General features: G+C 41.6%; 1 protein-coding gene across 1 annotated transcript in view; it reads left to right on the plus strand.

Annotated features, from left to right (window-relative positions):
* spata5 (spermatogenesis associated 5) overlaps positions 1 to 16,800 on the plus strand; it is a 105,257-nt gene extending 88,457 nt beyond the window's left edge. Inside the window, exon 17 of the mRNA XM_046405846.1 lies at positions 16,425 to 16,800. Within this exon, the coding sequence (XP_046261802.1) occupies positions 16,425 to 16,604 (180 nt within the window). The 3' untranslated portion in view covers positions 16,605 to 16,800. The remainder of the gene's footprint in view (positions 1 to 16,424) is intronic.

Consider the following 16,800-nt stretch of genomic DNA (forward strand, 5'->3'; position numbering starts at 1 on the left):
TCCAGCAAGCCCAGAAAACTGTTCATCAACTCCTAGATCTACTCTGATCGGGACAGAGAGGTGTTGGAGTGTTTCCGTCTTGCCTTTTGAAATTATGACCCTTCTTGATGGCAGTCTGAGGTTATCAATAGGGCCTCCTCATATCCTGAAAGTACATGCTCTCTCCCCAATTCCTGACTCGGCCGCCCCCACCCAAAGAGCAGCCTAAAGCAGGCGTACACCTGGTGGAGGTATGCAACAAGAAACCAATCCCCCGCTATCAGGTGTTGTGTTTGACATCGGGGTTTCTGGTGTAGTGTCTCATCTGTGGAATGGAAGTTTGCAGTCACTTGCCACTGAGTTCTTGAAACCTCACAAAAATTCAAAGACATGCCACAGTCAAGCTGATAAGAGCACACAGGTGGGAAAAAAGCCGGGTCTCACCTGTGCACGTATTGTATTTTACATGCCAACACTATAGATCAAGTTAGATTAGATGAAACCTTAAACTCTGGTGATCGCTGAGGGGAAGTTTGAGAGAAAACAGGATACAGATAACAGAGCGACGTAGTACTGAAGATAATTCTGTGTTTACAAGGAAAAGAGCACTGCAGAACAAATGCAACAAATCAACAAGTAAATAAATAAGTAAATGTCTGAACATTGTGGTTGTGATGAGTTCATATCATGCACATTGTCACCGACTCGTTCCATCTCTCCCTTTCCTGTTCTCACTTGGTTGCATTGCATTCTTATTTTTCTCTATCCGTCGACTGGTTGTGTGAAGGCTGCGTTGCCCGTTTTCCTGAGTAAAGCAACCTCAGTGGTTCTCGGCCTGCAACTGGTCACACGATATTGTTGACAAGTTGCAGGTGACGCTGTCAGGTGCAAACAGGCCACAATGAACATTTCGACACTTTGTTGAGATTGAGGACAAATGTTTCCTTTGGAACCTGCCATATTAACAAACTAAATTCTTCCTCTTTCTGGTGTTATATATTATTCAAAGTATTCGCTGTAGGCTACTACATTTTTTTAATTGTTGACACACGGCAGCTTGTGGGTCTGCAGGGCGGAACCAAACATGGAAATGCTTCTTGAAATTAAAACATCTATGTTTTACGTCACACCACGTCTGTTGATGTGACATATTAATGATGCAGGCTGTGCGCCTTCAGCCAAAAGACACAACACTAGAAACAAGAAGAGCTGTAATTAAACAGTGTTTACTTCTCATTAAATGTTTTTGACGTTAAACTGATCAGGTGTTTTGTACCGTTGAACAGAATTCCATGTGACACATGTAGAGATTGTACAACAGATGGAATCATCCAATATACCATGACATATAACTTTAACACCTACACAATGTGGTTTTAAGTTTGCTTCTCCAACCATTAGCCATCTCTGTCCCAAAACTTTACAGGAATTTATCGCAATTTTTTTAATATCACTTTACAATTGATTAATCAAGTTGTAGAAGTAATGGACGAATGGGTGCATTTAATGCGTTTCAGTCTCAAGTCTTGGCAATTTGACCACCTGAAGCTTTGACTTTAATTACATTCCTGGGATTTCAGGCTAGTCTGAGAAGAGGGGGAGGCTTGGTCGAAAGGAGTAGGATGTGGGAGGGTCATGCAGGAGGATGCAGCTCGGAGCTAGAAGCTTGTTAAAATCACCTGTCTTCCTACCTACCTGGAGTGACATCTGGTTTCTCTCTCTCTCTCTCTCTCTCTCTCTCACACACACACACACACACACACACACACACACACACACACCTTTAACTCACATTCAGCAAAGAAAATTGTTGCCACCTCTCCTTCCTCACCTCTGCCATCACTTTCCTAAACAGAAGCAACATTTGATACTGTAATTGTAGCGTTGTCTCAAAGAAGAAGAAGGGCTTAACTTGCTCCTGGAAGAAAGGTGTGATGCTACTCCACTTCTCTCTTTTTTTTCTATTCATGATCAAGCCCTGACAGGAAAAGACCTGGAGGATTTATTGCACCCTGTCACATACACTGAGTCAGTTCCAGGCCTTGTTTGCAGCCTTGTTGAAAAGACGAAGCCCTCTCGGATTTCTATACCTTTTAAAATACGTTTTCAAAGTAATTTAGTTCCGAACTAAGGATTCTTCCTCACATGGATGAGGATGTTTTCGATTTCTGTAAAAAGGAGAGCAGAAATACTTGATCATACATACACTCATTAAATTAACAAATGTATTGTTTAAGTTAAGTTATTGCCAGTGAGCACACACACTGGAAAAATTTTAAATCAGTGCAAAATGCCCATTGTGTCATTTAAATCTACTGTCATTATGAATCCTCTTATGAAACCAAAAACTCAGCAGGACTTACAAGCTTGCTGTCGTGTGACTCAGCCGAGTCCACTGACTTGCTTGGATGGGGTTTATTAAAAGTTGACTAAGACTTGATATTGCAGGATGTAGGAGTGAATCAATATGCAAGTTGAAAAAAAAAAACATACAAATTATGAAACAAAGGATGCAAATAATGCACACCAAATCATTTTTGGCACATTCCACAGGTAAACAGGTTCACTGGAAAGAGGTGATAATATCAGGATTGGGTATGAAAGTCCAGGCGGGTACTACGCAACAAGGGTAGCAAATGTGTAGAAAAGCTAAATGGCCGCTGAATTTGAATCCAACAGACAAAACAGCTCTTCTTGCAAGAATATTGCCATTTTAATTCAATTTGTGCCCATGACATGAATTGTTGATCTGTTCAGGGAAAATCTGTAGGCATGGGTCCATTCATTCCTATGAAAATTGGTTGGTGTTGCGTGAAGCCTAAAATGTTTGTAAAATTGTCAAGATATACCACATGTATCCACTACAGCGGCGTCTTTCACAACATAAGCTCTTGGGTATTGAAGTATTTCTGGGTCCTTATGCATCATGTCATGTAGTTACATGGTTTGATCACAATGTCAAATTGACTTCAAACTTCACTTGCAAGGTATACACCTCCTGTAGACATTGATCTGTTGCACATGTGTGGAACACATCCTCCAAGTGGACACCAAAAAGTAGTATACACGGAATGGCTGTGTCCGTGGTACCCAGAACTGTGTATCCTTCCTTGTGGGAGTATCATCCAGGCCTTATTCGCACCCATTCTGGTAACTTTAGAGTTAAGCTTTTCTGTTTACTTTTGTAATGCTGAGTCTTATTTCTCTGGAAAAATCCTCAGATGCTCATCATGGATGTGTTTTCCTTACTGAGGTTTGTTTGGAATAAACAGGAAACTATTAATGGCAGACTTAACAGGGCACAATGAACAGAAACTCAAACTACATTAACAGAGTGTCAGAGACCTCCCTGTGCCGTGTGATTGGCAGGTGACCCACAGGAGATGAACTGCAAAAACAGCACAGTAATGAGCACTGAGCAGATGTTGACAAGTTGCTGAGAAAAGAAAAAGAAATCAGAATTTCTGTGCATAAACAAGGTAAAACAGAGCTGGAATTTGTTGTTTGGATGCAGAACACGCAGAGAAGATGACTGCTGACAGGCAGTGCCAACCCTGCTGCCCGCCCTCCCTCGAGATCTCGCAGTGTTATAACCTCCATTTCCCTTGAAGAGGGGCTGGGTTGTCCAGGCATTTTAATAAAACCTCAGGCATCAGCATTCAGCCATATCTGAATATCTTTGTGTTCGGTCACAGATGCCTTTGACCAACTGCGACCTTCATAGCGGTGGGTCTTTTCCCTCCAAGAGGGGCAGAGCTGTTTGGTTCGAGCCCAGGTGTCTGAGATGCTTGGCTGACAGCCATTCAAACTCACTGACGCAATTGTTTTCATAGCTTTGTTTTTCTTTTCTTTTTTTTTCTTTTCATGCTGGCAAGACCAAGTCTATTCTGATGTACAAATCAGGCAGATCAACAGTCTGCCTTGACGTCAATGAGCTGCCTGCATGGCTTAATACTCTCCTTTCCTCGATTACTGGTTACCTGTGCAGCTCACTGGCAAAATCAGTATGTTAACTTACAACTTGATGAACCTGGGCTGCATTTTTGAATCAGTTAAAGAACTTAAAAGTAGTTTTGAAAGACTGATTAGTTTTTTGTTAAACCCTTTCACTTAATAAAAACATGAGTCTGGATGCCTGCACTGAGTTTGCTTAAGCTTGTTTTCAACAATAGCAAGCCATAAAAAGAATTTGATCAGAAGTAAGGTCTTGTATGTTCACACACACACACACACACACACACACACACACACACAAACACATACAGCTAAACCACCCTCACAGGAAGACAAATGGTTTCCTCTTAACACCTGTTGTGGTTGTGGCTGTTCCTCCTTTGGCTCTGCGTGTCTGATTTATGACCTGGTATTTGTTGTTGCAAAGATTTTTATCACCAAGGACACAGGCACAAGAAATGCATCAACAAAACATGTTTCTGTTTGAATAACAGCAACGTTACCCAATGTACCAAATGTACGAAGCTGCTATATGCCGTCAATCCAGGACTCTCTAAGAAAAGAAAAGATCTATAATCATCATCAAATAACCATAACAGCTTTGGTGGAATGCATTTTGACAAGGTCAGAAGTTGATGATTTTCCAAAATATGGTTGAATCTTTACTTGTGTGTGTGTGTGTCTGCGTGTGACCACAAAACCAGTCATGCTGCCACTCAGAAAAACATAGTCAACATGGAAAACAGAGTCAAGAGTTCAACAAAGGCTGCAAGGAAGAAGCCTTTCACACCTCTGTAGCTCTGTGTCACCATGAAACACCTCCCACTTCCTCTCCTTCAAGCCTTTTGCCTGTTGGCATTGTGAATATGTTGTTCCTAGTTGACACTGCAGGTTAAAAAAAGAAAACACGTCCCTCAACACTTCAGCCAAAGGGCTGCTTGCGGCTTGCAACAGGCCAGCAATCACTGAGAGGGAAATGACTCCAATAGGCCCTAATTTTACATTTTATATATAAAGCCTTCACTGTGGTTTATGTGCAAGTCCATGGTGAGCACAAATTGAAATATTCCTGGGAAATATGAGCCCTCAAGTGTACTGGTTGTGCTGTTTCCACAGACAGGAAGACAGAACGTGGGCAGCAAAACACCAAAAAACAGTGAGGGGGAGTAGAACTGTAGGAAACACAGAGGAGGAAAGGTGGGAGGTGGAAACCAAAATGTGGAGAGGAAGGTAGATCAGCTTAAAAATAGTATGAAAACGGTGACAGCCAAGAAGGAAATGCACAGTGTCAATCACATACCATTAATTCTGTTTTATCTGAAGGAATTTTTATGTAAATTGTCTTAAATCACTTTTGAAAGGTTAAATGAAAACAAACAGTTCAGCTCAGATGTCAAAAACTCTTTACTCAATAACTATTGACTTTTTTAAGTGAGGTTATGAAACTTTTCAGTGGATAAATGATACCATTTTTTAAGTTTAAAAAGTTTAATTCTTATTCAATCAATCCTGTGGAGTGTATTTTTGTTGTTTGTTGGTGTGTTGGCTTGCTTGGTCAGATATGGTGACTGATGTTAGCTTATATTAGCAAATTTTACACAGAATTCACTGAGTTTATCTTTGTTTTCTAACAGACAGACATGATGTTCCATCCATCCATTTTCTATACCGCTTATCCGTTAGAGTCGCTGCAGCCTATCCCAGCTGACTACGGGCGAGAGGCAGGGTACAACCTGGGCTGGTCGCCAGTGTGCCAGGGCTGACACACAAAGACAGACAACCACACACACACCTGCGCCTAGGGGCAATGTAGAGTAGCCAGTTAGCCTAATGTGCATGTTTTTGGGACTGTGGAAAGAAACCGGCGTACTCGGAGAAAACCCACGCAGGCACAGGGAGAACATGCAAACTCCACACAGACGGGCCCAGACCGGGATTCGAACCTGGAAGTGCTAACCACAGTGCTAACCGCTGCACCACCGTGGTGCCCTCTAGACAAGATGATGTCTTCTTACATTCATTGTGCCATTGTCTTGTGATTACAACAGATGGCCACAGTTGGTGCTGTTTAGCAAACAGTATGCAGTCGGGTTACTGTACCTGAATAACTGGTGTATGTGAATATTCACTGCATGCTACTGGAGCAAACTGGAAAAAGAAAATGTTCAGTTGAGCAAATCACACAGGTGGAGTTTTACCTACCTTGACATTACCACATGCATGCACACACACACACACACACACACATACATAATATTTTGTTTCCATCCCTTCTGGGGACATTACATAGACTTACATTCATTTCCTGGAGGCTTAACCACCATGTAACCATAACAATAAACATTACTTGCCTAATCCCAACCCTTACTTTAACCTAATTCTAACCTCAGACTAACCTTAAAACAACTCTGCTCTCTAATATTTAATGCATTGTGGGGACTTGAGTTTTGTCCCCATAAGTATGGCAGATCCTCACAATGTAACTGTGTAAACAGGTTTTTGTCCCCACAACCACAGGAATACACGTCTGCACACACACACACACACACACACACAGAGAGGGTTGAGTTTCCAGGTCACTTCGGTGTGGGTGTGTTTGGTAAATATACCATCCCTGCCTTCCCGAGTCCAGGGAGAATGTGGAGCTTTCATTCGTCTGATTAAGGGGCAAGGACAAATATACCCTTAAAGGCAAGGCCCAGTTATACCCCCCACCACCAGGACCACCACCACCACACACACACACACACACACACACACTGACAACCTTAACGTTGTGTAGCCCCAACACAAGTGCTATCCCACATGGGTCTTTCCAAAACATGAGGTATTTGGAGGAGCCTGAGATGATCACATTCAAGTGGAAGTTATTTGGTAGCTTTTGAAGGAGGTTTCCATTTGAAAATCACTTCACTTGCATTATTGTCAGTGAGTCACATATATGTTATGTATGCTATCTTTTGTGACCATATGGATAATAGCAACATCAACAAAAGTTTATGAAAACCATCTTAACAGTTAAAAGTGGTGCCTGCAGTGAATTCATCTCAGGCGAATGCAGGATAAAACCTGTGACCATTTTATGCCAACATTTTATGTTCATGTGATATAATGATAATATAATAGCTTAATAATGCCAAGTACGCCCTTTCACAGAGCAATGAACTTTTACTTCCTAATAGTATTTATATGCTGAATTTGAGATCTGAATAAAAATATTAAGATGTCTACAAACCAAACAATGAATAGAAGAATCTCTAGCTCTGTAAACTTAAATAAATATTAAACACATGAGGTGCCACTTTCTTTGCCACTTTCCATTGAGTCATGTCCACATATCGATAAGTCAGTAAGATATGTACGAAAAGTCAATCATCTGTTTATCACGACTTGGTCTAATGAATTGAAATGCACTCTATCACAGGAGATGTGCTCCCGATTTAGATTTTTAAAAAATGACATTCCTGTCTTGCAAACCTTTCCAACCTGAAAACAATTAATAACTCACACCTGCTTGGGGGAGGTGTGCTCTTGAATTTATATTTCATCTTTATCATTATAATAGTTTAAGTTATAACCTAACTCGTTTTCTAGGAGACAAAAATCTGATTTTACTCTGAAGCTTACTTGACTAATCAGAGAAGTAACATATGCAAACAGTAACTTGAATCTTATAGTACAGTGTAGTAATACTGAAGCTGGAGATGTTTTTCTTGGGTCTCCACATTTCTCCCATTGCATATGAAGGTTTCTCTCTGTTGCAGCAGTCATGTGTAGTATCTTCCCTTCGTCTCTATTGTCTCAGCTGTAACATGTGGTGAGGAAAAGCCCACATGAGCACGCTTTCATCATCACAGTTTTCTATGGAATCTGAATTCCTGTGCTCAGAGCAGAGCTTTCACACACACACTCATTCCACTCTGCTATTTATGATCATGTGCCATGTTTCCGTTCTGTCCACGTGACTCTCCTCCCTTCGTGCTTAACCTCTCCCCCTCTCTTTAACCCTCTCTCTCTCTCTCTCTGTCTGTCTCTCTCTCTCCCTCTCTTGCGCCTTGTAATCTTAAATAGGTTTCACATGGAGCTGTGGTCAGGCCTTGTTTCTCATGTCACTGCAGACACTTCCTCTTTGCCTTTTTGGAGGATGAAACATTTTATTTCTGGTTGAGTTTGGGCTCTGCACACCCGACATCGTTTGATTTATATATTATTGAATTTCCTCCCAGAAAATTGGATGAAGCGTGGCTTGTTACGTTTTTTGTTTTTTTTTCCGGGGGGTTAGGGTGATGGTGGTGATACTGTGGTGTGGTTGGGGCAATTTAAGAGGTGGGAGGTAATATTTTCGTTATTTGCCTGAGAGCCCACTTGGAGCCAATATTATGGCTGGCATTGGATGTCAGCTTTCTTACAATTTATGTGCGTGGCATCATCTGTTATACATCTCTTTATTTAGTTAAGGTTATGGAGTCTTTAGTGTTGTATTTGTACATATTCATGAATGTCATCATTTTCCATAACCGCAATATCAGCTATGTGCTATTTAAATTCTTCCCTTTTCTGCACATTTTCAAGCAAACGAGCAACACCTTCACCAGATCTAGCTTCCCAAATGTGTTTCTTCTTGTCTTATGTAATAATAAACTGAATATATCATCTGGGTTTGATAATCGTGCTCTGTTCTGAACGATTTTGCTCCTGCTCCCGATTCATCATTATAATTTCAGCAATAATAGTTGCTTGCACTGTGCTGTACTTGCTATTTGCTATTTGCCGCCATGCAATGAAACACCATATTGATTTGACTGACTTGTTAGAACTTGAACTTGAGGTGAGTTGTGTACTCTATTTTTACGACTGATGAGTAAATCATATAAAATAAGAGAATAAGCTGTTTCTTCTAGCTGTCAGATGTGAACGTTGAATGAGTGCTGTAACTGTTCATCAAGCAAATATTCATGTGTCTGCTGCACAAGATGTCCCCATGAAAGACACGTTTGCATGCAGGCGTGTACACATTACTGCACTTATGTGTGTGTGCAAATGCATTTGTACCCATGCATGAATGTGTGTTTGCATATTGCAGTGTACCATGTTTTTGTTTGTTTGTTGTTTGCACAGTATGAATCAGTGCGCTGGCCCACACTTTGCCTATGTGGTCCTGCAAGTCCAGTGTATTACACATGCATGTTCAGTGCAACTGTATGTGAGCAAGTGCAGTGTGTTGAGAATGTGTGTGCACAGCGTATGTGTGCAGGACTTGTGGAGTGATGGAGGAGAGGTTTTGTGGGAAGCTGGGAGTGGGTGTTGGGGGGGGGGGTCAGGGCTCACTCCTGTAAATGTGGCCGTTTGTCTGTGAGGCCGGAGGGAGGAAGGGAGTGCTGGATGTAGCCTGCTGTAGACACAAGGGCGGATTGATAGTAAACACACACACTCCGGCTCTAGTAGATCTGCTGCCGGTAGCCGGGCTAACAAGCCCTTCATTAAGGCCGTCTGATACACTCACTGAGCGCCTTTGTTGAAGTAGGAAGCAAAAAGTACACCAGACAGATTTGACCTGAGAACGCTGGAATGCACTGCCAGCAGTCGCAGGCTCTTTTTTTTTTCACCCTCTCCACTTCTCGAGAAGGGTTTATTTTCGTCGTGCTGAACAGGTTGTCTCATGGCACGCACCACTTCTCACCTCCTCTGGGGAAATACTGCGGGAAAGAAACTGTTATTTTGCAGTGAAAGTGTAGGATGTACGTACGGGTTCTTTGAGTGTCACTGCATGCTTTTGCTTTAATATATCAGTGTGCATCCTTGTGTGTAAATGTGTGTTTTTGGAATGCATAGTAAATGAACATGCAGTTTTGAGTTCAGAGGTCCCATGTATCGCTCTATATTTCCCTTTATAAAACGCCTGTGTGCACTGAGACGCGTCCTTCTGTAGGCCCTTATTATGAACTCAGGTGTATGATTTTTACATTCTTTATGCATGTTATGCCTTTATTTTGTCTGGGGGTTTTTTATAGACATTGTACATTTCTGGGAATTTTAGAATTGTTCCCTTTTTCACACAGCATGTACGCAAATTTCTTTTGTTTTATTCTCATATTTGTTCTTGACCTCAAAGGGGCCCAAGATTTTTATTGTCACTATTCTGCACTCCCATGTAAATGTTGATACATCTAACTTTTTATTCCACTCATATATTTCTGCTTGCCATGTTCAAGTGCTAAAAAGTGTCGGGTGTGTTTATGTAACCCCCACTTTGCTATGTTCTAAGTTATATTCTGTTATTCTTTGCTATATCTTGTTACCATTTGCTGCTGCAGTGGCCTAATTTCCTCTCTGGGGTCGTTAAAGTTTCATGTTGCCTTATCTTACAAGGACAACAGGACCTCACATATAGCGCTGGATGTGCTGTAGTATATCACTCTACATACAGTATATACTTCCAACGTGGTATCGCTTGTGTGCGCTCAAGCAGCATGATGATGTAGTTGTGGCTAAAGGGGAAAGTGCAGTACAGTGACCAATGGAGCATAAAGGCCACTGTTGTAACCAGGGTCTCATGTTGTGGCACCCTAATGGCTGGGAGCATGGGAGGCGAGCAAGGGCCTACAGCCTTGAGCACGTGCCTGTCCTAATGTCATAACCATTAAAACGGCTTGGCTGACCGAAATCCATCTGCCACAACACAAGAATTTTAAATCACTAATACACACTAATATCAGTTTCTGTATTAGTGTACTCAGTTTCTGTAATTAATAATTATTTACAGTACGTACAATAAACTTATGTTGTTGTTTTTTTAAACAAATTCACAAAAAAATTGAGAACTCCTTGAAACAATGCTAGACCGTTGCCCGTTGCTTCTCATGAAAACATCTTGAGACATACTGCAGTTTGAAAAAGAAACTAACTTAATAAATGATATTGGGTCCAACTTTCTGATGAGCAGTTTTGTAGCTTCAAATGGGTCATAAGTTCATTTATAATTATGAGATTCTAATTTTCTAACAAGCTATCAGCAAATATTAGCAACTGATGGAGGTATCACAACTGAGGTTTGTTTTTTTATACTATAAAACCAAGACGAGCAACAGACACAGTGAGGTACTGCCACAGAAAGAACCAACATCTGTATGAAGAACTCGACCATCCCTCCATCTTTTCCAGATGGTTTTCTACTTCTTCTTCTTCTTCGTCTTGAGATCTGAAATGTTCCGCCCGACGTGTCTGCCCCCTGATGCCGATATGCTGGAAATTAATTTAGGCTTGTTTAAAGTGTTTTTGAACATTTCAGATGTTCTTAATGACTTCTGCATATCACTTTGTGTCTTTTTTTGGGGAGACAAACCTTTAGTCCACTTGAAGATCAAAGGTGTCTAAATTACTTTTCCTTTCTGTATTAGATGACCAACAGACAGTGGAGGTAAATGTGACAGTCAACCTCCAGAAAACCTGTTATTATGGTGGTCTGCATTTGGCTCTTATTGACAGCAATTCTGAAGAGCAATGGTAACAACAGCAATGTATGTCTTTTCATAGATTTTAGTGTGCTTCTATGTTCATGCGAGGGAGGCTTGCTTTAAAGAGGGGTTTGAAAACCACCGGGGAAAACTTGTCATTAGAGGAATATGTGGAAACAAGGATGTGGTGGGCGCTCCAATTGAGTATCTATCACTTTTCCAGTGACCCATTTAAAGGTTTTGTGGTTTAATAGGCTGAAATGACTGAAACATGGATTCTGGACATTTCTGCTGGTGGTGGCGGTTGTGTAGGAAGGAACTTTAAGCTTAAACTTTGTGCTTCTGGTCAGGACAAGATGTGATGAAATGATTCTTATACTTTATTATACATTTCTTTTTATTTTCTCCCTCTTGTTATTTCATAACTTCTACTTCTGTCTGTTCTCTCCATACTCTACATATTACATGCCATGCCTTCCCCAAATCCAAAACAGACAAAACTCATACAATAATTAATAAATACAGAAATTAAACCAAAAAGCATTTTAGGACCATCAAGTCCAAATTAAACAACAAAATACGTTGTCATTATCTTTCAGAACCATTACAAACACAGTCTCAATCGCCAGAACAAATGTTGGTGCCGTACGCTATGTTGAATAAACGTTTGATATGTTTATACTTAATCTTTCTATACATTTCAGCTTTTGATTTTATGTTGTGACAACTCTGTGCTTATGATCTCTCGTTTGCAACCATCTTGATAACAACATCCCATTTGTTGCCTCAAAGACAGTGGGAAAATTTTGGTTTAAATTGCCTCGAACAGTGGTCTCTTGTTTGGCAGCCGTCTCATTAACCATATCCTTTTTTTTTTTTTTTTTTTTGCAACAAAATCAGCTGGAAAATGTTGGTTGGAGTAGTCTCAAACAGTGGTCTCTCACTTGGCAGCTGTTGTGTTGAAAATATCCTGTTTTGTTGCCACAAAGATGGCTGGAAATTGTCGGTTAAAGTAGTCTCTAGCTGTGGTCTCTCGTTTGGTAGCAGTCTCGCCTTGGTTTCAGGCCACCACTGTGTCCTCCTCCTGATGAGAAAGTCAGCCCACATACATATAATCTGAATGTAATATCACACATATTGTAAGAAATGTGAAGTGTAATGTGAAACTTAACGTATCCATAATTTGGCGAAATGCACAATGCCAACACTTTATTCTGGTGACCAGACTGACGATTGCTGCTGCAAAAAGTAACATTTTTCGGATATGACACTGCTATTGATAGTTTGGTATGGGTTCAGGCAAAAAAAAAAAAACATGAGTGAGTTTAGGAAAACATTTTTACTTTGGTTTAGGTAACTACTTTATGAAGCTTTGTGGCCGTCATGGTTTAACAAAACCATCAGTGACTGTTGGAATGAAATGAGTAAGGAACAGGGGACGCCCATCTCATTTGGATCGTTTTTCCTTGGAGGAGAGTCTCCAAGGAACTTCAGACCCGAATACGCAATAATCATCCCTGACCCAAAATACAGTAGACCAGAACAGACAAAAAGACAAAAAAAAATGGTGCTACCAATGCTGGTAGCACCATTTTAAAAAAGCAGCCATACATGTTGATGATGCATGAGACCGTTACCAACCTCATTATGCTGGACATAGTCTAGGCCCAGCCCCGACTCAGGGGGTCTCTCATGCTAGGAATGGACAAGTATAAAGAGCCGGGTGTCACAGAGGACCATTTTATCATCGCCAAATGTTTGCTAGCTAAATAAATAAAGAGAGGTAAATGAGTCAGTGAACGCTAATAGGAATTAGTCACTGGCATTACATTTAACATGAACCCACTGGAGTGGAAGAGCTTACAGTACAAAATGTTACTTTAGACACTTTTTGCTTCGTCATCAAAACCTCTTTCTTTGACTCACTATCAGAACGACTTTGGGGTCATCTTGAGTCAGCAAGTTTTAACCCGTCTCCAAACTGTGAGGCTCTTGATTTTTTTTTCATTTGCTTTGCTGCTTTACAGCTGGCTACGTTCCACCTCCAGGAACTGTGAGCTCGCCCACATCACCAGAGAGCAGCCACTGCAATGCATCAGCTCAGCCCTCTCCATATATTTAAGTGATTGCTGACATAATTTATGGAGGGAATGAAAAATAAAGTCTGCAATGCAATAAAATTTTTTAGAAAAAAAGAGAGAGATCTATAATTTATTTGTCCTGCCACAAGTCAGCACTCTTCGCCACGGACCCCCCCCCCCCCCACACACACACACACACACACACACACACACATCTCATTTCTGTGCATTAGCAGTTTTCTCCTTCCTCCTCCTTTTCCTTTTCAGGAGTGCGGGGGGCCCATCTTTAGGGGGTAGTAGGTTGCTTTTTGGGGGTGGTAGTGGGTGAAGGGGGAGGTTAGGTGTATCAAGGTGATTCTTGAGGGGGGGGCTGGACTTTTGGCTCCGGTCTTGGAATGCCTTCACGTTTACAAACAAACTGGCTCTTTCGCTCGCCCTGTTTGCCTTTGTGGCTTTATTTTTTTTTCAAGGCCTGTACAGGCAAACACACAGTGGGAAACACTGGCTTGTTGATCGCCTTCACAGACCAACTCATAAACCCAGCAAGCATGAATGTGGGGGCCTCTGTGTGTGTGTGTGTGTGTGTGTGTGTGTGGTTTGTGTACTTCAGAGCAGCTCCGGACATTTTCTTTTACCCCCTTTTTTAATAAACCCAAAGGGTGTTATGCAAGTAAGCACCAAATAATTATTAACTGTTGAATCATGAGATTGAGGCACAAGGAGGTTAACATATCCTGTAAGTGAAGTTTCAACGTAAATAAGAAATCACGGCTTGATTGTGCTGCAAACTTTGTCTGTTGCTGTTTGTGGATGTTGCTTGGAAACAACAGTAAATCACATGGTTCAACATATTGCATCCCCCTGGCCTTCTCTCTTGACTCCTTAAATTACGCTCTCCGTTTGTAAACAGGGAACTGGGATACATGGCCTCATTGTTTTGCATCATTATTACTGACAGGCCTAAATGACTTGAATGATGGGAAACCCTCATGCAAAATTAACCCAGCCCTGTGTGTTTACCCTGCCTAAATCATGTTGCTCATTGGCTTGAAACAGTAGAAGAAGGGGGATAGGGCTTGGGGGGGTGGGCCTCACATCCTGACATCTGCAAAGCACCTGTCCTGAGCTGTGCATGCTAGCTGGGCCAGAGCACATCCAAACAGCTATCTCCCCTCATTTTGTTCTGTAGCCTTGAAAAACGCCATGAGTGCCATATGCTTTATCAGTCGACAACCTCCGCTGTTATTTTTTCCTGTCTCCGCGTCTATGCATTCATTGTATGAAGAATGAGATGATGTCACTTTGTTACTTGTTCCTATGTATACCACCTGACACCTTGTTTAACACAAACAGCCAGTAGAGAATAGCATCATCATTCAGGGCCAACTTGGTCATATTTTGATATCTTTATTTTAATCAGAGAAAATTGAATTTGCTGTGCAATATTAGGAGACACAGGCAAATGAAGACAGTAGCTAACTACATTAATTAACAGCTACTATTGTTAGCTCCTCTCTCCTCTCCTAACCTGCGTATCATTTTTTTCAATCAAACGAGTTTTTTAAATAAAAACTGAAATGCACAGTTTCTCAGTCTGTTGAGCCTTTCGCTTGCAGGTAGCTTCATGTATTTATTCACTGACACACACTGACAGTGATACACACAGTGTGCCCGTGCAGCTGGAGAGGAAAGGGCAGCGACCAGCAGTGCTTCGGTCCAGTGAACAATTTCAGTGCACCCACATTGCTCTACATGCATACTTTCACTGCTCAGTATTCCACAGCTCAGTTGCATCACATGACTGCCTGTCCCACTAACCTCCCACCAGACGTTATCAGTGGTTGTGCAGGCGAATAGTTTCCTGCGACGCTGTTATAGGAGGGAGTTGTGTAAGCTGCCCTGGCTCGGAACAAAGCCGGGCTTCTAGAGCAGGAGGAGGGTGGCACTGCTGGGAAAGGTGCCTGGCCTTCATCAGCCATCGCCACCAATTCGGAAATGAGTCACTGCTCTGCTGTGTGCACAATCTCTCCCAAAGGTCACCCGTACCAACTGCAGCACTCCTCCGTGTCAACCGTTACATAATTCCATCAGTATTGCAGCAGGGAGGCTGCGGGAGGTGTACTGTCTTTACACTTAAGCCATGTTTGTCTGGATGCAGAAATAATCCTTTTAGTTGAATTAAATCTCAAAAACCCCTGGTTTTTGCCTGTATGTTGTCACATTGCAGATTCAAGTGCAGTTAAGGTAATAGAGGAGGGGGAGGCAAACACCCAAAGTAAGTACTTAGTCCCTAGTTGTTATTTAAATGTCCATGAGAGTTCCTTATTAAGTTTGGTAGTTATCTCATGTTCCAAAAACATAATGGATAAGAGCTCAGTTCTTGTGACTGAGATGATTTTAAGACTCACATAAACTCTTCTTGCAGCTTGAAATATGTTCGTGTTGCACGTCATGTAGCTAATCCCAGCGCATGCAGTTAATCCTCCTGCAGCCGGTTTTGAATTTATTTTACCTCGTTTTTAAATAAAGGACTTGTACTTCTCACAGTATCTTTAATTTTAATTACAGTCTACTATTTTTAAATGACCAAAGGAATATTAGCAGTTCAGAGTCCTGACATTCATCGTGGTGGTCGTCAAGGAGTCAAAGGAGTGAAAGGATCCCATCATTAGGAATTTTTGTCACTCGGTTGTGTTTAGTAGGACATGTGCATGTGGTTTGATTTGTGTATGTTTTGCTTGTGTTTGTCCTGAGCTGCAAGTCTTTTGATGTTTATGAGATAAATGCGTGTCCCAGAGGGAGAGATAAATAAAGTGCTTCTCCATTGCCATAACACATTTACCCTCAATGGCCTGTCGCTGAGGTCGATCAGTCTGCGCTCACGTGACTCAGCGGTGTTCAGTGGATGGAGCTCTCTGCCTGACAGCCGAATATCTGTGTCTGTTTCCTGTCCCAGATAACGGCAGTATGCAGAGAGGCTGCCCTCCTGGCCCTACAAGAGGACATCAAAGCTCAGCACATCGAGGCCAGACACTTTGAAAATGCCCTGAACGCTGTGAAGCCCCGGATCCCTGACTCTCTCATCCAGTCGTATATCAGCTATCAGCAACAGCACAGCGGCCTGTGCTTCTTCTGACCACGCTGCTGTGTATTTTTCCGTGCAACTATAGTATTATTTTAATTGAAAAGATGTTCTGTGTGTGCACAAGAAACTCACAACAGTCACCAGCTGACACCTCAACAGGACAATACTCTTTTATTTTTTGGTTTTGATCAGTGAGTGTCCTGTCCTGTCCCTCATCTCTGATAATGTAATAAATGCATTATTTGTA

This window comes from Scatophagus argus, chromosome 12 (genome assembly GCF_020382885.2).
Source record: "Scatophagus argus isolate fScaArg1 chromosome 12, fScaArg1.pri, whole genome shotgun sequence".
In the NCBI taxonomy this organism is placed as follows: domain Eukaryota; kingdom Metazoa; phylum Chordata; class Actinopteri; family Scatophagidae; genus Scatophagus; species Scatophagus argus.